The 24,520-nt window shown below is 41.4% G+C and overlaps 1 protein-coding gene across 20 annotated transcripts in view; it reads left to right on the forward strand.

Moving 5' to 3' along the window:
- The window catches only part of lrmda (leucine rich melanocyte differentiation associated), a 210,859-nt gene that overhangs the window by 111,736 nt on the left and 74,603 nt on the right, over positions 1 to 24,520 (forward strand). For 15 of the 20 annotated variants that reach the window (XR_006844464.1, XR_006844467.1, XR_006844465.1 and 12 more), the window contains exons 3-5: positions 12,910 to 13,036; positions 14,465 to 14,604; positions 17,632 to 17,758. Coding sequence is in view for 8 of the 20 variants with exons in the window: in XM_046401229.1 (XP_046257185.1) it covers positions 12,910 to 13,036; positions 14,465 to 14,604; positions 17,632 to 17,758 (394 nt within the window). In the remaining 12 variants the exon portion in view is untranslated. The remainder of the gene's footprint in view (positions 1 to 12,909; positions 13,037 to 14,464; positions 14,605 to 17,631; positions 17,759 to 24,520) is intronic. The other 5 variants (XR_006844474.1, XM_046401233.1, XM_046401234.1 and 2 more) reach the window with 1 other exon arrangement.

Consider the following 24,520-nt stretch of genomic DNA (forward strand, 5'->3'; position numbering starts at 1 on the left):
GGCAAACATGCGGAGCCTTTCAATGGATTAAATAGTTTGTTATAATGTTAGAATTTTATGTTCTTTGTGAATAATCCTTTGCTCTGTCTGACAGACCACGTTGTCTGTCTGTCAATGTGTCATGGTTTCATGGAGGCAGAATTGGTTTCAGACTTTCATTAGGTTTGCTAATGACCTCCATAATGTTCATATTATTAAACTGGAAATTATCAGGAGTGAGAATGTAATGCACATTGTAAGCTTTAAGTACAGTCAGTTCTGCAGTATTTTGCATTGAGAAGTGAAGTTTTTTTTGGTTTCTACCACACATGTATGAGTATAATAAATAGAATGCATTTTGGTCTGATAATTATATTTCAAAATAATTTATACAGAATAATGTGTTTTCATCAGTGTACACATATGTATTACCACAAATGAACTATATTTATGCATACAAAGACTCTTCACGGCAGGTGTCATGTCAGATCAAGTGTTATCAGTAATTCATTATTAACTCTACAGTGGAGAAATTTGCAAATTTGTTACAGCAGCAAAGGGGTTAATGCAATAGCAAGAGACATCAGTAAAAAGCAAACTATAATAACTAAGAGCAGAGACCGAAAGGCTGAACTCACATTATTGCACATAGCAAGTATTGATACTGCAAGGATCCTTCCTTAGAGGTAGAGGGTGCTGCATGAGGTGGGACATATTCTCCATCAGGTATGATAGCTTCCTCATCATTCTATTTTCTCCAGCCACTTGCACTTGGGGCATCCTGGGACAGAGCTCGCTTTCCTAAATAGTTTCTTAAGTCTCTTCCTCTCAGCAGTTCAGATACTGCTTTCCCAGCAGACCACTCCACTGAAGATGACTGATGCCACCGCAGAATCAAAAAAGGTCCTCACAAGTGGTCCCTGCTGTCCGAAAGACCCGAGACTCCTAAGCAGATAAAGGGTGTCTTTTGTAAATGTTGCATCTGTTTCCTGCGTGGTTTTAATTCTATGTGTTTCATTTATCATGTCAGTTAAATTCACTGTCAAGTAGAAAGACCCTTAAAAACCTTTTTTTTTTTTTTTTTTTGGTAAGAAGTCAAGCACCTTTTCTAGCTGCTGTTTCTTTTCTTTTTGCTTCATTTTCACATGTGGCTATAAAAAGACATGCTCTGTTTTTATATGCCATGCCATATTATTAAGTTTCGCGCTTGCTCCGTGAACCTGAGACATATTTTCTGCTTTCCCCTTGGCTAATTGGGAGATTGTTAGGACTGTCTCTATCCACAGTCAGATGCCCCCAAATGTGTCAATGTGCTGCTATGCTGCTGCGAGACTACTTGTCTTCTACTCAGTTTGAGGCATGTTTTCCAAAGCAGTTTGTTATTAGATTAATTAACACTGTATTGACAAACTGTTATAGGATTGCATGATCTTTTCTCACCTTTGGAGACACTCATTTTCTTGGTTTTCAATCAAAGTGCTAATGAAAAAAGGCACTTTTTATAATAAGCATAACTACAAAGTAAGAGCTAACACTTGAGCCAGTATTGCTTTTTTTCTTGAAAAGGGTCTTTGAGGAACTTTTTATCATGGTAGTGTACTGTGTGTTGAACAAATGTGACCCATGTGTTTATTTTGCCTTTGTCCAAGCTAACAAAGTAGAGGGAGGCTTTATGTGCCTGAGTAAATAGGCTTCGGGGGGAAGCGGCACTTTTGGGGGGTAAAGCTGGGAGGCTAAAACAAGCTTTAAAGAGGTCCAGTCCAGTCCAGGTTCACTGGTAAGCCTGTTGGACATCCGGCTTTGTTCCTCTTATAGGCTCCTTATCAGTGGCCTGATGCGGTTGTCCCCTTGCATGTTCCTCTTGTACCTCAGCTGGGCCAATTCGATGGCCTAAGTGCTCAAATTGAGCCATTTTGTCTCACTTTGAAACAAACTAGGACCTATTATGTGTGTCTTTTTTTTTATTATTATTATTATTCATACCCCTCCTCCTTGTCTCGCTTCCACTTTGGCCTTGGTCTACGTAGTTTGTCAGTCCCCCCCTGCCTTTCTCTGCCTTTATGTTTGAAGCGCTAGCCTTGTGAGGGGTCAGTGTTTCCACTCCAGCAGTGTCAACTTCAATCTGGGGCGATTTGGTGTGAAATGTGTGCCATGGTGTGGGGGCCTGCAGGTCAAAGCCCCGGTAATTGATGTTGCTTATTCATCTGCTTTTCCTTGTCTACTCTCACCGCAACACAGCAGCCGTTTTTGTTTGTCTAAATTGTTTGAAGATTTACTGTAGGTCTTAGGGCCCTGAGAAGCATCCCCCTGCTGCACTTTGTCTGTGTTCCTACCTAGCAGGGGGTTCAGTACTGGGGACACACAAAGATGCCTGCACAAAAGAGGCTTCCCCCAACACAAGGCCCAGAGGACATCTCATAGCATGATACTGAGCACTAGGGGACACACAATGACAGAGGCACAAAGGAGGCTTCTCTTAAGACAGGGTTCAGAGGACATCTAGCATGGCAATCAGGACAGCTCTCACTGTAATTAGACATGGAGCCAGCCTGACCACTGGCCTCATGAGATCAGTGAGCCATGAGTAAACAGAAACAGAAAGGGAGTAACGAAAGTTATTGGCAGAAGTTTGGCCTTGCGATGTAGCAAACCCAATTAAAATGATAGTAGAAGATGTGGCTTAGACAGCCATATTTGAAAACCACTATCCCTCTCTCTGGTCAAAACTGGGTGTCTACTGAACTTTCTTCTGCTCTGTTCCTCCTGAGAAGCAGTACCTGCTAGCTGAAGCGCAGGATGAAATGCTAGATCTGTTTAAGCTCTATAAGGAACGTAATGACGGAGCCAAGTTTAATCTGGCCCTCTAGCATATCAGTCGGCTGCATGGGTGGTATGTCCTCCAGGGCCTTTGAAGAGGGGCGATTTAGAGAAGAGATCTGGATCATTACACAATAAAGAACACTTCATAAGTACTGAATTGAGTTGGAGAAATGACGGTTAATGATGTTGACAGCAATTCACCTCTGCTGAATTACAGAAAGATTTGACTCAACTTGCCTACTTTAATGAGCCTCACTCTGTAAAGGTAATGGGCCAGGGGTAAGACACGCAGTGGGGCAGGGAGGGGAGAAAGTGAGAGAGAGAGCGGGAGGGATGGTTTTTTTTCTCCTCAGGGAGGTACACCGTGGTTTACACTGGGCAGAAACTATTACTACTACTGCAACAAGGTTCTCTGATCTCTAGTGTCTGTTTTTTCAAAGCAGTGTACATATGAATCACTACACCTCATGTTATAGCTTTGTTTCTATCTTTATAGACTGTTAAACTAAACATTCTACTTATTTTTGCAATCTGACCAGTGTTGGTTATATATAAGTAACTCCTAGAGCGTGTGATCCTTGATTTTAAACACGCTGTAATAAGTTAAATAACTGCACTTTAAGTTTGTCATTGTAAAGGATCTTCTCCCAATAAGTGTCCCTCATTTGCTATGATTTTCTCCCAAGTCTGTCTACTGACTTCTGCTCTCTCTGTTTGGATCAAATACAACGATTTACACACTTCTGGAAGACTGACTCCAGCCTACAGCTTGTTCACTAATCATGCATGTTTATATGCAAGTTTGTGACAAAAAGCTTAACTGACAGCATGACAGTTGATTTGCAGTCCTATTTTTTTCCACCTCTGACTGTCATCCCATCAAAGTAACATATCTGTCGGCGTCTTTGAGTGTCTCTCGCTGAATGATAAATATGTACATCCAGTGCCAATTATGCATTGACAGAGATGTCACTGAAAATGTAACATTTAAATTAAAATGATGGCATTCAATTTCAAACTGCCTTGTGCAGTGACATGTTCTATTATCTCTTTCCGAGGTGTAAAATGAGGCAAAAACAACAACGATGAAAGAGGGAATAATCCCAAAGGTCAAATCAATAACTTTGTCGTTACTGTGATTTTGTTCTTGTCGGCACCACCTACATGTCAATCATCAAGCCTATTAATAGGCTTATTAGAGCTAAAACAGTCCCATGGCTTTTATTGTCACCTTGACATGCAAACTTGCTCCAAAAACCTCCCAGATTCTAGTAAACAATGCTGCAAGCTGCACTGCAAACATATGATGGGTCAATATTGGCGCAATGTACAACTGTATTGATGTCTTTATGATGGTTTTACATGACCATTGTAATCATATTACATTGTACATGGAAGTGCAGCAAGCTCTGGATCACACAGGAAAATATACAAGGCTAGATACTTTAATTGGCAGGGATACTTGTCTAATTATCACTTTTCTGCTTGCTCTCCATGCTGAGATTATGTAATTATCTTTTTGAAACATTGTGGAACGATATTGCTTTTTTTTTGTCTGTGTGTGTGTGTCATTTCAGGGACGCCTCTGTACCTGACACTCAGCAAGCCACTTAATAATATGCTAGAAAGGCAGCTAATTATATCATAATAATGGCTTGATGAAAGCAATAAGGCAGGCCGGTGAATGAATGATAGCACTGTTAGACTGCTCAAGTTATAGCCTTATTTCAAATTGTTGACATCACACCAAACAGGAAGTTCATTTTATCACTCATTATGCCACAAGAATGTGGTGTCTTTGCATTTTTTTTGTCATTATGCAAATCACAGCCAGTACTAAATGATATGTCTCTCTGCAATGATGTTTTCAGCAAATTGAATCCCTTATCAAGTTAATTACTCCATGTTTGCAAGCCCCCCAAGCTAGGATATCCCAATTAAAGACTACACCTGTTCTATTTGTGGGATTTGTATTTCTTACATGTGTCATTACATGTTCTCCTGCAGAGCACAGGTTTGTTAGGGGGGAAGAACCACCAGTTAGACCCCTTACTGGGCTTCCAGATTTCATTCTGCTTCTTCAAGCATTCTAGGCTGACTGGTGTCGTCTAGTTATGGGATCCTTTGCAGGAAAGAGGCAGGAACACAGCTGACACACACATCCGCAAGACTTGTGGAGGGGGTAGATGGGTGATCTGACGGAGGGCGCGCCCGAGCACCAGCAGCGGCAGCATCAACAGCAGAAGCCTAAGACTGCTTTCGAAACTTTTTAATTAGCACTAATTACCTTTGCAGGAAAATGTTGAGGCTTGAAAGGATTTGTGTCAGCAAGTGGGAGATCAAAGATTGTGGTGCTGTGCATTTTAATCTGAACACTGAGGGGTAATAGGGAGCTGTTTGTGTGTTAGAGAGAGGGAAGCAAGTAGAGAGGGTGAGAGGAAAAAAAGAGGCATCCCAGGTGGTACTTGAGCAGTCTACCTCTAGTAATGCTGTCTACCAATCACACCACAGGTCCCATCACATTATAAAATTTTCCACTAATATAAAGAAATTAACTCCTATTTCTGTTTTTTTTTGTGTTGAATTGTGTCATGGCTTTCCCTCACTTTGTGCATTTTCTACTTCATCTGTGTGCATGCACACCTAGGTGTCAGTATGTGCACACGCGTGTGATTTTGTGTGCGTCGCTTCATCAGACTGACAGGCATTTCATAGAGGTGGTTTTTAATGCATGCCTGGACATCACTGTGGCAGGGTCATCCATCAGACTTCAAGACATCATCGATCATTTGCCATGAAGAGAGCGCGGGGTAGTGATTATTTGCTATTAGGTGGATGCTGAGGCATACAAATGGCTGGCAGTTGACAGTTGAACTCACTCAAACGTAATGCAGGATGGCTCCCCCCTCCTCTCAGGGAAATGTTGACAAGCACTGAGCCTGAACACTGTAATGACAGAGCGTACAGGCAGACAGGCAGGCTGAGGGATTCTTCCTCACAGATCGAAGCTTCTATTATTTAATGGTTCCTTTTATTTATTGTAAGAGTACATGAGTTTGTTTCCAGTTACATATTCTATATATTTACATTATATATGTTTGTGCATTCTTTTGTTGAAGCAAGACTCATCGCTTAATGGCAAGCATACTTATCACACTATGCCTTGGCTGATTGACCCTGTCACTGTGATTCCACAGTATTATACACACATAAAGATGTGTGAGCCTGTGCAGAATGCATGAGAGCTTACTTGTGCTTGTTTGTGCCGCATTGATGTCCTCACTGACTGAGATGCCATCAGTGAATTGATTTTCAGCTCCCGCTCACTGAGAGAGGAGGGTGTTTGTCATGTGGATAGACAACTAATCTTTCAACACAAACATTCACAAGACGCATGGCTGTACTGTGAGCAGAGGCCAAGCACCACGAGGTGGGAAGTGTTGTATAGGCTCTGAAGGAGCTTGACTTCACCAGCATACCGTTTTCCTTTTTTATTTTTTTATTTTTTGTCTGATGATGTATTTCACAGTGTACATGTGTTGTGTTGCACGTCGTGTGTCATTCTGTCTGGCCATGTAACAAAGCTTGGTTGGTGAAACTTTAAAAGAGATGTCCACCTTTCTGCAGTGATCTTTTCATTTCTTTAACAGGAAGAAGGCAACTCTCTCCTTTCTCTCAATTGGGTCATTGTTGGAGCTTATACTTCATCTGGGGCCAAACCAGGGTCAGGCAAGGCTTATGAGGTTGGGCCTGACAGGAATGTCTGTCAAGTCCTTATCCCCTGTCTGGGGTTGATCCAGGGTCATTAATCAGACAAGGATTGCAGATGCAAGGGGAAGCATGAGGCCAGGTGATGCTGACCTCGGTGCAGTGGCTTTGATTTTGTCTGGCCCTGGCTCTTTGTGTGTGTGTGTGTGTGTGTGTGTGTGTGTGTGTGTGTGTGTGTGTGTGAATTGACAGGATCAGTCCCTGTCTGATTCACAGTACTCTCAGCTCAGCTTTACCAGCGCTAATGACATTGAGAGAGAATATTAACCTCACACACTCAGCAGGAATATCCACAGGGGTAGTCTATAACTCAGACACCGTAGGACCCACAGTGGTGTTATCATTCAAACGCACAGGAGCTAGCTTTAAACGTTCGACAGACACGCCGTGCTGGAGACATTAATTTGCACTTCTCACATAATAACCTCGTATAGAATGAAGCAGTGAGTGGTGATATTTAACATCTTCATCAACAAAGAACTTTGCTAATTATGTTTCACAGATTTCTTCTTGCTTGAAATTGTCTGTGCTCCCCAAAAATATATTTTTGTTTTGCAAATGATGTAATCCTGTGTAAAGTTCAATCTGACATGCCACCACCAATTGACAGCTTTGTAGTGATGCTTTTACACACAGGCTGTCATAAGCGAGCATGCACAATATTCAAAAAAGATTAAGAGTGAACCCACATAAAGAAGAGATTTGCTGGCGGCGCCAAACGTACTCTAATGATTTGCATTGCCATTAATAGTAATTTGCAGCTGCCTAGGAGGAGATGTGTAATCCCCTTCCCATGTGTGAATTGACATGCATTCAGGGAGGGCTGTGTGTGTCCTGGACGTGTGATCTTTAAATGACTGCCACCTGAGGCCTGGCAATACAGAGAGAGGAGTGCCACATTGAGCAGTGGCTGTCTAAATGTGAGTCAGATAGGGGGTGAGAAAGGGAGAGGGCTGTGGGGGAGATAGAGATAGATAATGACAGTCTAATTTACCAGCGCCATCAGAGATGCATGTACAGAGTCGCGTATAGGCCATAAACTGTAGCTGGAGGGAAGAGTGCTGGAACAGACCTGATCAGCACTGTGTGGAGGTGGTAAGAGGGTTGTTGGGGGCTTGAGGGGTTGCAGGGCATTAATTTTCTTCACAGATAATGTCATCTTATTTACAATGAGCTAATTCTGATAGTGTTTTGATGCAGTATTTTGGTATTTTTTGATGTTTTGTTTGTGTTTCTGTTGCTGGTTAAAGTGATGAAATACAGCTGTGTTGAACCAATGAAGACTTGGTGCACTAATAGGTTACATTTTATTCTCTATTATGATAATATTATGATCATGCTTCTCCTTTCACACTCGCCACCCTTTTATCCATCCATCCATCCATTTTCAATACCTCTTATCCGTCAGGGTCACGGTGGGAGCTGGAGCCTATTCCAGGTGACTACGGGTGAGAGGCAGGGTACACCCTGGACTGGTCGCCAGTCAATCGCAGGGCTGACACACACAAAGACAGACAACCACACATGCACACATTCACACCTCGGGGCAATGTAGAGTAGCCAATTAACCTAATGTGCATGTTTTTGGGATTGTGGGAGGAAGCTGGAGTACCCAGAGAAAACCCAGGCAGGCACAGGGAGAACATGCAAACTCCGCACAGAAGGGCCCAGACTGGGATTTGAACCTGGAACCCTCTTGCTGCAAGGTGCTAACCAGTCCTGCAACACTGTGCCACAGTTTTAAAAAACATCAATTATGTTCAGCTATTTAAAATCGCATTTGGTATTGAGAGATTTTCTGTTGATATAACAGATTAACAATATCTGAAAATTAGGTGAAGTAAATTGAACCAACTGCAGCTGTATAATGAAATTTGGACTTGATTCTTAAATAAGTTGATTTGTATTGAAAACTGTTATCATATTAGTGGAGCATTACCAAGTCAACAAGATATAGATATGGATAGTTTATTGAATTGCTAATTAAGATGGAGAGATATTTTGTATTGTACAGAGTTGCAACAGAATATTTCTTGACTGTTTTGACCAAATGGCTTTCCATCCTCCTCTATCCGTCTCTCACCAGCCCTCCTCCATTCACTTTTCTAAATAAGTTTATTAAAGCCAGTCCACATACTGGGTTTCCCAGGTCCAGTTCCTTTTCCCATTCATTACAGTACCTTATCCTGGCAGGCAATCTGAAGGGAGCTCTGAATAGTCCATTATGCACATATGAAGCCCATCATGGCCCCAGTATTGGTCAATTCATCAAACATTTATCTGTTGCCTTCTGAGGACGACGTCATTATGACTGTCACTGTGCAGCTCTGGTCCTCTGTTTAGAATAACAGTGCTTTGCTTTTCTGCATCACTGTGATCATTGAAAGGACACCAGCCCTTCAATTGTGGACAACAGCTGCAGAGGCTGTTGGTGTGTGTGTGTGTGTGTGTCTGTTTGTCTGTCTGTTTTTAATATACACTAGACTCAGGAGCTTTTTCAGTGTTGCTGTGGTAGATGTTACCCATGTGATTTTTATCACCACTTCAGTAAAAGAGAAGGCTTTGAAGTTGTTTTACACTAAAGCTCTGTAATGAACAGTTTAGAGGAGCTTCACATTTGACCTATCGTTATCGAGTTCCTAAAAATTGCTGACTATAATTCATTTAGGTGACAAAGCAGCAGACATAAGAAAGCAGTCTGTGTAACACATGTAAAAAAGCCAAGGCTGCCGTTCTCCATTTTTCATGCCTTGCCTGAGGATATCTGACATGACACTAGTGCACATCATTGGCAGGAGTGACTGACATTTCAGCCAATAATGGTCGAGAGTTTTCTTCCCTCTGTTGTCAGCAGCGGTTTATCAATCACTATGTCTGCATTAGTATTAGTGTATTGATTTGGCAGGGCTGCTCTCTGGGTCACTGTCTCCTCTTCGATGTCCTTGTCTGGTTTCTCACATCCTCCCTCACATCCTGTGCTGGCATTCTGCTCCAGCTAGATATTAGTGTATGTACTCTGTGTGTTCAGTAGACTTTGTAGACAGGATCTTAGCAGATAATAAAGATTTCAACACATACATGTGCTACTTATGCAAGCCCAAAAGCACACACTGAGGCACAAGGGGTTGTATGATATATGATGGTGAGCTTACACAGGCTAAGTGGTAGTCAAAGCGTAAAGACAGCCCATGTGAAGTATTAGCTCTGACAATGAGGCTGATCATAATTATGTTAACAAGGAGAGGATTCATCGCCTCACCTCGTTAAAGCTACCACCCCTCACTCTCTCTCTCTCTCTCTCTCTCGGTAGTTAGAGGTTTAAGAAAAAGCAGATTGCTCTCACATTACAAATGATATGTTTAGATATAATATATAGACATACATGCATAACAATGTGATACAATATGATAATAATAGTAACAGTCATTTATTTCCCATGTAGTATTTCTTTGATTTTCTCTATCTATCGTTCTCTAATCCAAACAAAATGTCATTTACTTTTTCATGGCTAGGGATTTACATGAACATACATGAAAACACATTACTATGGATTTTCATTATCGCTAATATCACAACAGTTTTCGAAGGTGAATTACATAAAAACATTAACATTAGAAAAATTGTTTATATAGGCTTTGTTTTGTTTTGTAAAATATTCGTGTTTTGGATGTGTGTGTTTCCTGTGTTTGTCATTTACCAAATTTCTAAAGCACTGGGACTCAAGTCAATTATGCTCATTAGCTTTGTTAAAAGCAAAAGCATTTTTTATTTATTTATTTATTTATTTTACAAGTGAAGTACTTTTGCTGCAGTGCTTAAACTTTGTTAGTTTTCCAAGCTGCACATTAAAACAAGAAAGCTTATAAAAAGTAATGAAACCAGCTACGTAAATCTGCAGAGGGAGCTCAGAAAGCTGGAGAGTATTAGAAGTTCAATCCCCGCACTGTAGTTAATGCTGGATGGGACTCAGTTGCTCTCCCCTGGCTGTGAATTTAACTGATTAAATCAGCCAGTGCACGCAGCAGTGGTGACATGAAAACAACAATTAATAAGGCTCCCTCCTGTGCCACGAGGCTCCCTTTAACCGAGCAGCTAATAACATAACCCACAGGACTGCAGCCCATCATACACACATGCACACACATACACACTTACAGGTGGCAATACTTTGTTAGCAACCTCTGTTAACAGCAAATGCAATAGTGTTTATCCAATTATGGTACGCAGGTGTGCTTAACTACACCATATAACAAAGATTATACTTGCTGATTAATTGCGTGTTGTACTGAATTCCCTGTCAATACAAAGACCATAACGGTGCTGAAAAATATACATTTTGTTTTCTAGTTGCTGGTTTGAGCCAGCAGCCCAGTCATACTCGTTCTAACATGCATGTACATTTTCATAATTTCCATAAAGCCGAGCAAGACAGATATGTTTTTATTTTTAAACGAATGTAGTTAGTTTTTTAAATGCTGGATAAACAATAGTAAATTGCCCAAAGAATAAAAAATAAAAAAGTTAAAATAAAGAAATTGTCAGTATATCTCATATTTATACCAGCTCTGTAGTGTACTACCATAATGGGCCTTTTCGCATTCATAAAAGTGAAGCACCACTGGGGGAAAAAACACAAGCAAACAGAGTACGATTTCAGAAAACTGGCACATCTCTCCATTCATCCATCTTACTGATGCATTAATCAGACCTGATAAGAGGTTGTCAGCTTGTGGCTTTGCCAGCACACTCGCTAGGTACTGTCAGCTGTTGTTGTGGGTATCAAGCGTGTGTTTGCAAAATGTTGACATCCACAATGAGTTGCTGATTTGTCGATTTCCACCTGGAAAAAAAAATAGTTGCAACGATTTGCTTTATAGTTCAAAGTTGCTGTCGGTACGTCCGCTCTGTGCATCCACGACCGGGTGGTGAGAACCGACGGGTCAGAAAGCCACACAAGAATCCCCAGATAGAACAACCCCATTGACCTGTTCTTAGTAGACCCGTGTAGTGTATTTTTGTACACCATTTATATTGCAAATACCCATTACCTTTAATTTAAAAAAAAAATTCTCCTTCCTTTGGCAGTATCTAGTTAATTTTCCATAATGAATGTAATTATACATCTTCCCCCCATGCTTCTTACCGCGCCGTCCATTTGCACATTGTTATGTTAAAGGTGTTATATTTACATAGCTCCAAGTTAGTGTGTATTATGGCAGCCACTGACACTAGACAGATCCAGGGAGGAGAAATAATTCCTGCTGCAGCTGCTTAGACCTCACTGTACCTCGAGTCCATGTTGCAATGTGACTCTTCACTGGAATTTATATTTACATAACCTCATGTCAAGCATATCTGTCTGCTATTAAAAGCAGGAACATTCTGTACTTAACATATAATGTAGAATTAGGAAAATGTGAAGCTTGGACTAAATAATAAGCATAGTCAAATATATATAATAATTAAAAATACCGTGTTAATTTGAAAATTCAGCATGTGAACTCTGAGAAACAGATCTTCAGAAGTACACCGTGTTCACTTGTGGCAGCTTTGAAAAGTCAATGAAGTCGCCCAGGACACTTTAACATGGCATGTTGACAGTGTGAAGGATTAGACAACGCACATGTTGCTTTTCCGTCCTCCGTAACATGGACTTTGCAGAGCCTTAACATTTCTCCCAACACCACCTTCCATCATTTTTATGCCGGTGTGAATGTGCATGTGTGCGAGAGGGAAAGAGCTGAGATGACCCTTCACCTCTTTCTGCAATGCGTCATAAAAAAGGAGTGGAAAGGCAGAATTCCTCCTTTCCAACAAAAAAAAAAAACACATCCTTTGATGTTAAAATACCAACACTAACCCCTATCGTGGCACAGTTGCAAAAAAAAAGTTTCCCTTCCATTCTATCTGTGATTGTGATTGTATTCCGGTTTCTCTGTGAAAATGATGGATGACAAGTTAAATTTGTGTCTGGGGAGTGAAGGTGAACTGTGACAGAGTGATTTGTCTTGGGAATGGAGGGTTAGGGTCAGGCGAAACTGGGCGCCTCAAGGCACAAGACATTGACAAATTCATCCTGCCCGCCGCATTTCTGAAGCCTTTTGTTTTGAATCCTGGCTACTCACAAGTGACCCCCATCCCTCATCCTGCCAGCCGCTGAAGGATGCCTCACCATGCCAGGGGAGCTCAGCACCACTAATTCTTGTCATTCACTTCCCTGACAGGCCCAGACCCATACTCTCCCGGCGTATGAAAGAGGGAGGCTGAAATATTTATTTCTGCACAATAACAGCCGACCAGATTTAGAGCCATAACAGTTTTCCTGTTGCCTTATCATTGCAGGTCACTGGCGGGCCTCAAAATGTTCACTGAGCTGGAAGAGCTGGTCGTTGACAACAATCTGCTTGGAAATGACCTCCGGTTGCCCAGGTTGCCCAACCTCCACACCCTTACACTCAATAAGAACCAAATATCCTTTCAAACTAATCCCTCAGTCCCTTTCTCATTCTGATTTGCAGTTTACCATTCAGACATAAATTACAAGCATTGGTAATAGAATGAGTCATTTATTTTACTTACATTCATATATCAATACAGCCTGCCTTTGTCTCGAAGACCCGCTTTTTAATGTCATGGCTTTGCAGCGAGCTTTGTGTGTTGCAAAAGAGAGTAGAAGAAGTTGCCTGTCACAGAGCTCCACACAGGGCTAGTTTTTGAACCACAGGGACCTCTAGTGGAATCAGATTTTTAAGTCAGCATAACAGATGTGGCTTGTTTTTATTTTGTTTTTAAGAGAATAAAAAGTGTTGGATTAACATTACATCCCAAAAATGAGGTCTAGTTTGGTGTAATGTATTTTCTGTATGGTAATATCAATTATTTTAAATTATGGGGAAGGCTTTTCACAACTGTATCAGTTGCATTGGGCTTTATTACTCTGCTTTACCTTTCTGAAATAAAATGAGTCACTTATTTAATTTGTCACTGGAACATGCTCACATTTTGGCTCATTGATTATAACGGCCCCGTGTGCTCTACCACCCAAAGTAAACACATTAAATCCTTAGCTCTGCATAGCCGCCCTAAATTCAAGACACAGGCACGTTGCGAGACTGTTTATGATCAGTCAGAAATGTGTGAACTTCCCCTCTAAGCCTCAGAACAGGTTTACAAATGTGTCCTGTTTTCCTCTGGTTATGCAGATCCTACTGGGTGACGATGCTCACTCTCTCTCTCTCTATCTCTCTCTCACACACACACACACACACACGCACACACACACACACAAACACACACTTCCAGAGTCAACATTAAAACTGGGGCTCCTTGAAGTGTGCGTCTGGGACTGTGTGCTGAGTTTGGTAGTGAAGTGGTCGGCACATGCTAATAGGCCAATTATGTACATCCTGTCGTGGCACAGTGCCATTTTAAAGCTTGAGCACTGCATTAGTGCAGTTGTATTTTGACACTTTGGGGCTCAATTTTCCAAGTGAATGTATTAGTGATGAATGTGGCTGCTTTAGGGGCTGTTTGTTTTTTCCACGTTTAGCAAAACTTTTCCACAGCACGGCTCTGGGAAGCACGAACTGTTTGAACCACAGGGCATCCATCATTTTGTCACTGTTCTGCACCCGGCCACCTAGGAAATGAAAGAGATTGAGAGAAAGGGAGAGAGAGAGCAGCAGCCAAATTGTGTCACTACCATATGCCAAAGCCTGCACCTTAAATTGCCCCTCTGTCTGCCCAGTCTCACAAAGCCAGTGACTGGCCCCTTTGAGCACCTCGGTAAATTTGACAGTGACGCGTTTTAGTGCAGACAGAATCGGGAGGGGCGGTGCGGGTAGTAAATGCTAATGTAATTAACAGCACAAGGTCCTTGACATCCGCCCTTTGACACCTGACTGATATCGAGGGCCTGTTGGAACACTTGGCTGATGTGACCCCGTCACTGGAGTACCTAAGCCTGCTGGGAAATGAGGCCTGCCCCAACCAGCTGGTCAGCCCGGATAAGGACGAAGACGACTACCAGAGATACAGGTTTGTTACTACATGAACTGTAATGACAGACAATAGATAGACAGATAATTATCTGATAGACATATAATGTTCTGTGTGTGTTTATATAAGTCAGACAAATTTGATACTGATCTATTCAGAGTGATGGCTTTTTGTAACTAATGGACTTGGAGATGTTCCTTTTTTTTAACATCCAACCTCCCAACATCTCGCAAGCAGACTGTGGATTGAACCACATCACTCTAAAAGCTTTGTCAACCGGCCCCCCTACACTCCGGTTTGCAAAATGGATTTCATGTGTGACTAGTCACCGCCACAAATGAGTGTTTACTACCCTGCCTTACCAGAGCAGATGATGCATTAAACATCAAGCTAGGCCTCAAGCCATGCAATATGACCACCATTTGTCAGGGTCCTTTACATGAAATGCGATAAAAGGCGAAAAGCATACTCTCTTTTGTCTGTTTTAGCCCTAAGTGCTTGTTTCTGACTCTGTGTTGCCTATTAATCATTTACCACCCATGCCTTTCTTGAATAATCTTCTCTCTTTTTGCCCCCCCAACCCCTCTCTTACTTTTCCCTCCCCTTCTCACCCTTTCCCCCTCTCCTCGCATGCTATCTTACTGGGGAGGAAAGCTGTTCTGTTTTGACTGACAACGTCTAGGGTCCTGTAATGTAATATTCATAATCTGTCACATAGTAAAACATCAATTTGAGCGCGATGCAGATTTCATGTCTGACAAGGTTAGGCTGTATGCAGGTCGTGACAGCACTGGCCTTGGGCAATAAATACCCAGCCCAATGCCTCAGGAGCTCTTGGTCTCTCAAGTGAAATACCCTGGCGCGTTGCATTGGTTCCCCAATTAGTGCAATGACATAGAAACATAGGATTCATTCACACCATGTTGTGTAGTCTGTAGGGAGGTTAAATGTTGTCCTGTCCTTAGCCAAACATGAATACACTTAGTGGCCATTTGCAGTACTACAATAACACAAGAGGTGTAATGTTCTATGTTCACAACAGTTACTGATTGTGCAGCATTTTCCCCAAAGGACGCTTGCTCCTCAGAAAGCCTGTTGATAAGTCTGGAAATATTGTGAACAATAGATGTAACTCAACCTCTGTCTGATTTCTCGTCCTCTGTGATGTATAAAGATTAACATATTTTTATGTGACATTTTAACCTCTTATCTTGAGGAAAGTTATCGTTTGTCAGATCTCCTTTTTGTGGCAGATCAAACAGCTTTTGCCTGAGGTGCCTCAACCATCAGCTGTACTTTGTGTTCACTCAACCCGATTTTAATTACATAAATGCAGCTGCATAATAATCACCCATAATGTCTATTAATATTCATTTTTATTTTTATCTCTTGTTGTTATCTTCAACAGCTGTATAATAATTGTTTCGCATCACGTATCTAAGTAAGTGCAGAGCAGGTCAGGTGAAAAAAACTAAGATTTGTCTTCTTGTGTAGTTGTCAAAAGCAGGTAAAACACAGTACAACTGAATAAATATGGAGAATAAAGTTACTGAATATTTGCATGTATTTCTGTTTTCTAGGAATTACGGTTTAAGGAACAACCACAGAAATTGTTTTGAACACCAACAATCACTTCAAAACTCTGTGAACTACTCTGTGACAGTCTGTTTGTTTTGTAAAATTTTAAATGATTACTTCGTATGTGTATTGTCTTTGTATTAACTTTTTTCCAAAAAATAAAATAAATACGTAAACAAGAAGTATTAGGGAAAACACCAAAACCCTATGAATTAAAATCTTACTACTTTAGTTAGTTAGTCAGTAAGTTAGGTAGGTAGTTAGTCAACAACCGCTTTCAAAGGCAGCAAAGATATATTGTTGTCATTTTTTTTTTCTAAATAAAGTCTTTTTTTTCAGTCATCTCTCCCCCTTACCCCCCTGTGCTCTCTCATCCTCCCTCTTTGGTGGGGTTGAATCATTAATATCCCTACTGGCTGACAGAGCCTTGTCATGTGCTCTGACCCTGTGATGGTAGGTTACCTATGGAGAATGACCTCTCCACATGTCTCCCAAGGGCATCTTCACATTTCATCATGGAAATGCCCTGAACAAAGTCCTTTTACAGGGAGGGAGACAGAGGATGGGATTAGGGCCTCGTAGATTTGAGTGCCAGAGCACTTATTAGGGGTTAGGAGGAGGTCATTTTACCCTATAATAATGTTCCAATAAGAATTCATTTAGTATCATGTGATATATTTAGCCTTTTAATTATTTGTTTTCTTCTTGCTGTTAAGCGCTGATCCTATTTTATGTTTTGTTTCACATTATCTGCTGATGTTTTTCTTCCTTAATTTTTGAAATATTTTCAGTCCTATGTCAGTCTCAACGTGATCCTTGCATCCACTCCTTATAATCCTCAGGTGTTGAAAACTTGACACCTGCTTCACCATCTCCCCTCATCGCCATCGCCATCATCAATTTGTCACGGCTCTTTGCGCACAGGTCTTGTCTGTGCCCATATCCTCTCCGTCCTTTCTCACCCTCCACTTAGGTGCTGCATGCATGTCCTTTTTGGCTACCGGCTCAGCCCTGACATACTGGTTCCTCTATCCCTGCCTGCCAGTGAAAGGATCCGTTGTCATCTATGTATTCCAACCATTATCTTTTGACGTTTCTCTCCCCCCCAATGAAAGACAGAGTGTGTCTGAAAGCTTAGAGAAATATCTGTGATGCTGCCAGAATGACAGCTCTGGCAGACGGGTTGTATCTCCTTTCGTGCTATTTATATGTCGTACTTATTCTTATCAGCTTTGAAGGTTATTACATACAAGAAAATATCACCATTAAATCCGTATCACCATGAAATCTCAGCAAACATGGCCTCTTTTCAAGTTATGTTGATGCTTGCATTTACATATTAGAATGTGTGTCAGTTTGATTAGCGCATCACTGTTTACACGCTTCCTCAGATTCTGTGTTTGTCTCTTTGTTGAGAAGAGGCATACAAAGAGGCCTTTTAACGTTGCAGTAAAGTACAATTTAAGCTGAATTGTTGTTTCCTCACAGGTACTTTGTTCTGCATAAGCTGCCCCAGCTGAAGTTTCTCGACACCAGGAAGGTAACCAGAAAAGAAGTGATGGAGGCAAAGGCAAGAGGAGCATTCATGAAAGTGGTCAAACCCAAGTCAGAAGCTGTAAGCTAAGCTCTATTTTTTTTTTCTTTTTCACTGTTAAATAGTAGTCCCTCTGAAGTCTTGAGTGGATTTGTCACATTCATCCCTTTTTTTCCCTGTTCTATTCTTCTCCTTTATCCTCTCTTTCTTCCTGTGCATGCTTCACTGTGTTTCTCCCTTTTCAGAGGTCCTAGCACTGTGGCCCTCTGAAAAGAATCTCTCTTCGCTATTGCTTCCAGTGCGCATGTGTGTATTGAGTGTGAGTGCATGTGTGTAAATGTGTGTGACCACGGCCTGACCCGATTCCGTGTGCATGAGCCCCAGATCAAAGACGACGGGCGGCTGTCCGGTCGCGGTTGTGTTGCCAAGTGTGACATGGCTGGCGATTGGAGTGACAGCTCACGTACATGCAGCTCACAATCGCTTAATTATCCCGAGCCCATGCACTTATTCCTCCCTCTCTTGTTTTGGGCCCATGCAGACTAATTAGAGTTTGGGAGGTTCATAGATATACCCACCTCATTCCTTTTCCTTTTTTTTTTTCCTCCTCTTCTTCTTCCCCTTTGATAATGCAATATAAATGAACAGCTTTTGCCTAGATTTGATTTCATGTAATTGTAAGGTCATAAAATATTTACTGTTTAGATCAGCTAAGCTTTGTCGTTTCAAAGTCTCTGGGGCTCTGACAGTGAGCCTGGGAGGTAAAAATGGATCCGGAGTAGCAGGAGCAAAGGCATCCAATGACAAATCAGAAGCATGTGCGTCAATGTCGGGTTTAAAAGTGCACGTGAAAAACAAAATATTTATTGTTTCAGACAATCAGCCAAGATAGTGTACTCTTTTAGTGTCAGTTCATTCTATGCTTTGTTCTTGATTCTTCATGCAAGTGGCAAGCGAGAAAGCAAAACACTGAAATAATTTAACCTCAGTCTGGCATGTTTGGTAGATGGAGGAAAGTAGAATGAAAACACTGTTCATCCACTTTATATAAAAAGAAACTAAGGACCTCTGCAATCCTTTCTGGCAGGGTAAAGTCACTTTATAAGATATTGTTTACATAGCTTGTCAGTGAAGAAGAAATGTTTGCCTTTGTCACCACAACCTTAGATGAAAGGAGAGATAATCACTGATTCTGGCTGACATGATGTGTGTGTTTTTGTGTCTTTGTGTCTTTGAACCTTGCTGTATATAATTATTTATTCCCAATGCAAAGTAAAAGGTTACAGCTTTGATGAAAAGGCATCTACCCCCCGCTGCACACAGTATTTTATGCGCCGAACGCACTTCTGCCGTCCTATCCTCAGTTCCTTATTAGCACTGTTTCACTGAGTTGAAACAATGAAGAGAATTTTTGCCCGGACACATCCCATGTCTGGGCACTGGGATGTCACAGCAGTATTTCCATAACATTTGTTTTGAGTTAGATGAGATGTGATGTGTCAACTACCACAGACTTGATGAGCCATGAGTAGCTCCCGGCTCTAATTGTCCACATCATCAGAGTGGTTGTAAGCTGACCAATAGTGTGGGCCACCAATTAATGAAATGTCTGCAACAGAACACGAAAGCGAGGAGAGATGATGGCATAATTAGTTATTTGTGTTTGCTTTTATGTCTGGTACAGCAGGGTGTTGCTCATAACAGTAGCCCGTGGTACAATGTCTGCCATTTACTTCATTACAAAGGATGGTAATTAGCTGTCTCGCTGTCGCTTGTGCCACCATTTTAGTCTCAATTAGTGCAAGTATTAAAGGGAAAGAAATGTAGGACCACAGACATGATCCAAGAGCTTTATTTCTGAAATTATTTGACTTTGGGTGTATCTGTTAAAGTTTTCTTCTCTCTATACAGTTATTTTTCCTATCCTCCTTATATGTCAAATCTCTTTCCTGCTGTTTACAGTAGATAAATTGAAACCATAGAAACAGCAGCAACTGCAGCAGGGTTACAGTGATACATTCCCACTCATGACAGCATAAATCTGAAGAAAGAGCCCCTTCTGTATCAGATCATTCCCATTGCATGATGAACGCATTGGAATAGTTAATGGACCCGCTATGAACAAGACAGCGCTGAACTTTCAAGACCTCTGTTGGGTCATATCCAAGTGGATTGTGACCACAGTTTTAACTCCTTTTCAATCATGCCATTATGGCATGGCACTGAGCGACGCCACATGGTTCTGATAAAGCAGTTATGGTCTTTAGCACAATCTGAACACCATAACTTTTCATACATTCCCAATGTTTTCCGTGTTGCTTAAATCAAAACCAGACAGTGAATGACCAGTTGTTTGCAGGAAAACACACACACACACACACCGACACACCCACAAAAGCCTGTGATGAGTTTTGCAAGTGCAACATTAACCGAAAGTTTTAGCCTTTAGAAGCATGTATATTTTCAGGTCACAGTCAAAGGCAAACATTATGACAAAGAAGCAAACAAAGAATTGCACTCAAATAAGATACCCGTGTTCGTGCACGCAGGATAAGTTTGTCGATTCTTTAATTGTTATTGTCTGTCTTCATGCACTAGTGGTCTTGACACCATAAGTGGGTGATGATGAGTTGTCCCTGGCTTGTCTGTATGTTTTGGTGTTTGCTTTAACCTCATAGGGGGGGATAATTTTCTCTTTTGGGTTTTTGCTATATTGCATTTCTGAGTGGAAAGGACAAGTAGTTGGACAGAAACAAATGCAAAATGACAAAGAATAGAGATACAGAGAGAAAAGGGGGGAACATATAAATACCTGAAGTAAACACACACACACACACACACACACACAAAAAAAAAAAAAAAGAAACACAGCTGGGACGATTGAAGTGTTTTCCTGAAACCACAACACTGAGCAGAGTCAGAGTGGAAAAGCCTTGAGCAGTATTTTGGGAAATTGGGCGTGTTGGAATGCTATAATGTGATAATTCTCTTTGAGGACTTAGAGGTCATGGAATGAAATGGCGTTAAACCACGTAGAGCCATTTGGACTGTTTTGAGCTGCTTTCGGAAAATACATGTGGTGCTTTTTGGCCCGGTTCCTCCACCTCCCTCTACTCCACCATGGAGCCCACATTATGCTGTCGAACCCTTGGGTTAAACTGGCCATGTCTATCAAAACACTGTGACAGCACATTCTGTTTTCAGATCCCGAGCACCACTAAAAAAAAAGTGCGTAGCAAATTTAACTGGTAGAATAACATTTACTTCTTGCCACATGTTTAAGAGTGTTTCACAGTGAATGAAGTAACTCCATGGTCCCACTCACTAAGCACAGCTTGGTAGCTACGTCAGCGGGTATAAATGTTCCTCGGATGTCACTTAGATTTTGCCTGGATGAAGTATTTGACTTGATTTTCTAGCATGAACACAAGTTTTTTTTCCTCCCCACATCCTTCTGCGTATAATGTAAAGCAGACGGCATTGCAGGGTGGCTTGAGCCAGCTCCTGGGTCCCATGAGGCTCAACACACAGGGTAACGGTTCTTCAAGGGAATTGACAGTGACAGAGCCAGGAAAGTCCTCAAGTGGATCTTTTCAGTTCTGTTTTTTCTTTCCCAGACACTAACCTGTTTTACTCTGCAGCAGACAGTGGTTCAGTTTAAGTTTGCACTGAAGGGAGCGGTCCAAATCTAAGATAGACTGCATGGTTTTAGACCCACGATTGTGCATTATGTGATGCATGATTGTGGCTTTTTTTTTCTGTTTTTTTTTTTTTTCCAACGCTGGTGACAGAGGAGGAATTTGCTATTTGTTTTGCATCTTTTTCAAGTCTCAGATGTACCCAGTAAAGTATGTTGCCACGTTCATCTCTGTTCTTGAGAGTTATGAGTTCCCTGAAGCTCTCAAACATAACTAACAGCATGCAATATAGCGCTTTGTGAATGTGCCTTCAGTGGGTTTGCTGAATCATTTTACTGAAAAAAAATGTGTCCTCAGAGGAAACTCAAAGAATATGGTTCTCGACAGGGGAGGAAAATGTAACCCAGCAGATTGCTGTGGAAGCACGTATATTACCGCTCTTTTCTTTCTGCTCAGTTGTGTATTTACACCAACTATTGCACACAGAGAACCCTGATTTGTCACCTTTCGTTTGTGATGCATTCCTAATTCAGCATGTACAGTAGGTTGAATAAGGACAGCACTGTGGATTGAGTAGGAGCTGTTGGCTCAGTGTAACCGTACTGAGTGTCTCTCTCCTCTATGTTCAGACAAATAAACCCGCTGACATATTGCAATCTGCTTGCTTTCAAATTATGTTCTTTCACCCATCTTACATAATGTCTTGTTATCTGTTAAATGTGACACTGCTGTTCTCCATCTTTTTATGACAACATGTCCTGAATGTTAAAACAGCTGTTTATAATTGTTTGGACGTGTTTAGTTTGTGTGATAGACGAAATGCACTGCGTGCCTGTGTCAGATATTTCCTGGGAGCCACATGTTCATTCTCTCAGGTATGTGTGTTTGTCTGTGTGTATCTGCATACCTCCATGTGTGTATGTTTTCTGTGAGTGGTTTTTGCCTGCTAACCCAGAAGCCTGTCCGATGTTTGGGTCAGCATAACAGGCCCAGTTCTAAGCACTCTGGCAGCATCAAGCTGAGAGGTCATGCAGGGGTTATAAGCTGGGGAAACAACAGCAATTAGAGGGAGTGACTCACACCATCCACATAAATCATTCAGGCCCTGCATATCATAAACACACTGTAAAACTTTAAAGCACAATTAATTGTAAGTAATAGTGCCAAGATTGATTTATTGCCTCTTTCAAAGCCTGGAGACATGGAGTGCGTGACCCTAGTGTCACGTCACTCTCACAAGCAAAAATGATAGATGTATTATTCACTTTTGGCTAAACACAGAGCGTAAAAACAAACATGTGTTTTTGTCAGGGCTTTATGAGACACTGAAGTGGCCATGTTTGCATTAACTGATTTTCCTCTCCTTCTGCTGGCTTCCAGTACAGAGAAGGAACGCCTCTGTGGTGAGGCATTTGTTGTCTCGACGTCTCTTATGTTTAGCGGTGGAGTTTGAGTCCTGTCAGAAAACAGGCCAAGGCTGCCCAACAATAATGAGACGTCTCCCTCTTCCATTCTGATATGAAGTTTTCATAAACTTTGACAAATCATGAGATCGTTCACATAACTTTTCTGTTTTTTTGTTTTTTGGTTTTTTTGGGGTTTTTTTTTATGTTTTAATGTAAAATGTATGTCTTTGTTAAGGTTTTATTAGTGTAATAATATTGAATGCCCAGTACTGGCAAGCTACAAAGCCTTTGCTTATTACACACACTGTTCCAACTTTATATGCCTTTAGGAAGGGCCAAGTTTTTATAGTAATTCTGTTATTTTCAACATTCCTGTTGAGGAAAAAGATACACCTCCACCCTCCAGTATCACTGAGCTCTTTTAGACATATGTGAAGCAAATTCTGCACATGCAGCCACTACATCTCTCACTAATTCTGTTCCTTTATAAAACTGGACCCTCTTTCATTGCATGCCAAGCTGTTTCTCCAGAACTCCGCAATTCCTGCACGTGTACTGTAGCGACAACAGTGTGCTGCAGCACCTCTTCAATTACACTTCTTATCGAGTGATGCTTTTAGCTATTACATAGTGCAGCGTCCCAGTGCATTGGCCTATCAGCCCAATCAGAGTTAATCCTCCCTGTTGGTCTCTTTGGTGACAGGGAGATGCTGCTAGTGTAATGAGAGGCAGCTGGCTTAGTGTTTTCTGTGCTCTGGAAAAAAAAAATAAAAAAAAATATCCATCTTTCATTATCACCCCCTTCCCCACTGGGTGTTTCCACAAAAAATGTGCCAAACTTTAAATCTCTCAAACAGATCAGTTATTTCTCCCGTCTCTTTTAGTTGATGTTGACAGTACACATTAATCACTATTTCAGCACTCGCATTTCCAGTTTACTTTGAACTTGCTTGTCATGTGCACCCTCTCGAGGCAGCTTGGCTTTAATTCGCATTCAGATTTTTATCAGATAATTCAAGTAAAGATGTTTTTGTTTATGACGTGCAGATGTTGATACAAAAAAAAAGTTAATGAACATTAGAGCTTAAAATCCGCACCAGATGAGGTGGATCCTGATTTTGTTTACTTTTTTACCATAGGAACCACAGTGCAACTGTTAATGTCATTCTCCTTAAATGTGCACAAACCCGGTGGCATAGGACCTTTCACTCTGTCAGTTTGCTGGATCATTTGAGCTTTAATCCATTACACCAGTTATGTCTGTTCCTCTGAGTCAATGGTGATGGAGTCTTCTTTCAGCGGCGACTTTCATGAGCATGCAGAGGATTGAGCCAGAGCTGAAAGTCCCTCCACTGAAGTTTGTGCTTACACAGACCTTCTTTGTGGTTTTTAGAGCTTGTCAGACATGTCAGGCACAGGCTAGAAAACGTATATTGTTTCCAGCCACTTGGATTCCTTTCCCTCTGACATCTGCCACTCTGCAGAGATGATAAATTCTTGCCTCATTAAGCGTGGGTGTGGGATTACAGGCTGACAACACATTAATCACTGGGCTGGGTGGCAGCAGCCCCGCACCAGCTACAGGCATTGTTAACCAAACTTTTCTAATGTGTCACTCTCCTCAGTGACAGCCCATAATCAATCATCCTGATTGGCAGGGCTGATAGATTACACTATTTATACTTTGTGTAATGAAAGCTAGCGTTTCCACCTACTGTCATTGTCGAGACGATGATAGGCCACACCGTTCAGCTGAATGGGAACACACAGAGAGAAAAGAAAGGGTAGGCAGACCTTGG

Source organism: Scatophagus argus, chromosome 10 (assembly GCF_020382885.2).
Source record: "Scatophagus argus isolate fScaArg1 chromosome 10, fScaArg1.pri, whole genome shotgun sequence".
In the NCBI taxonomy this organism is placed as follows: Eukaryota; Metazoa; Chordata; class Actinopteri; family Scatophagidae; genus Scatophagus; species Scatophagus argus.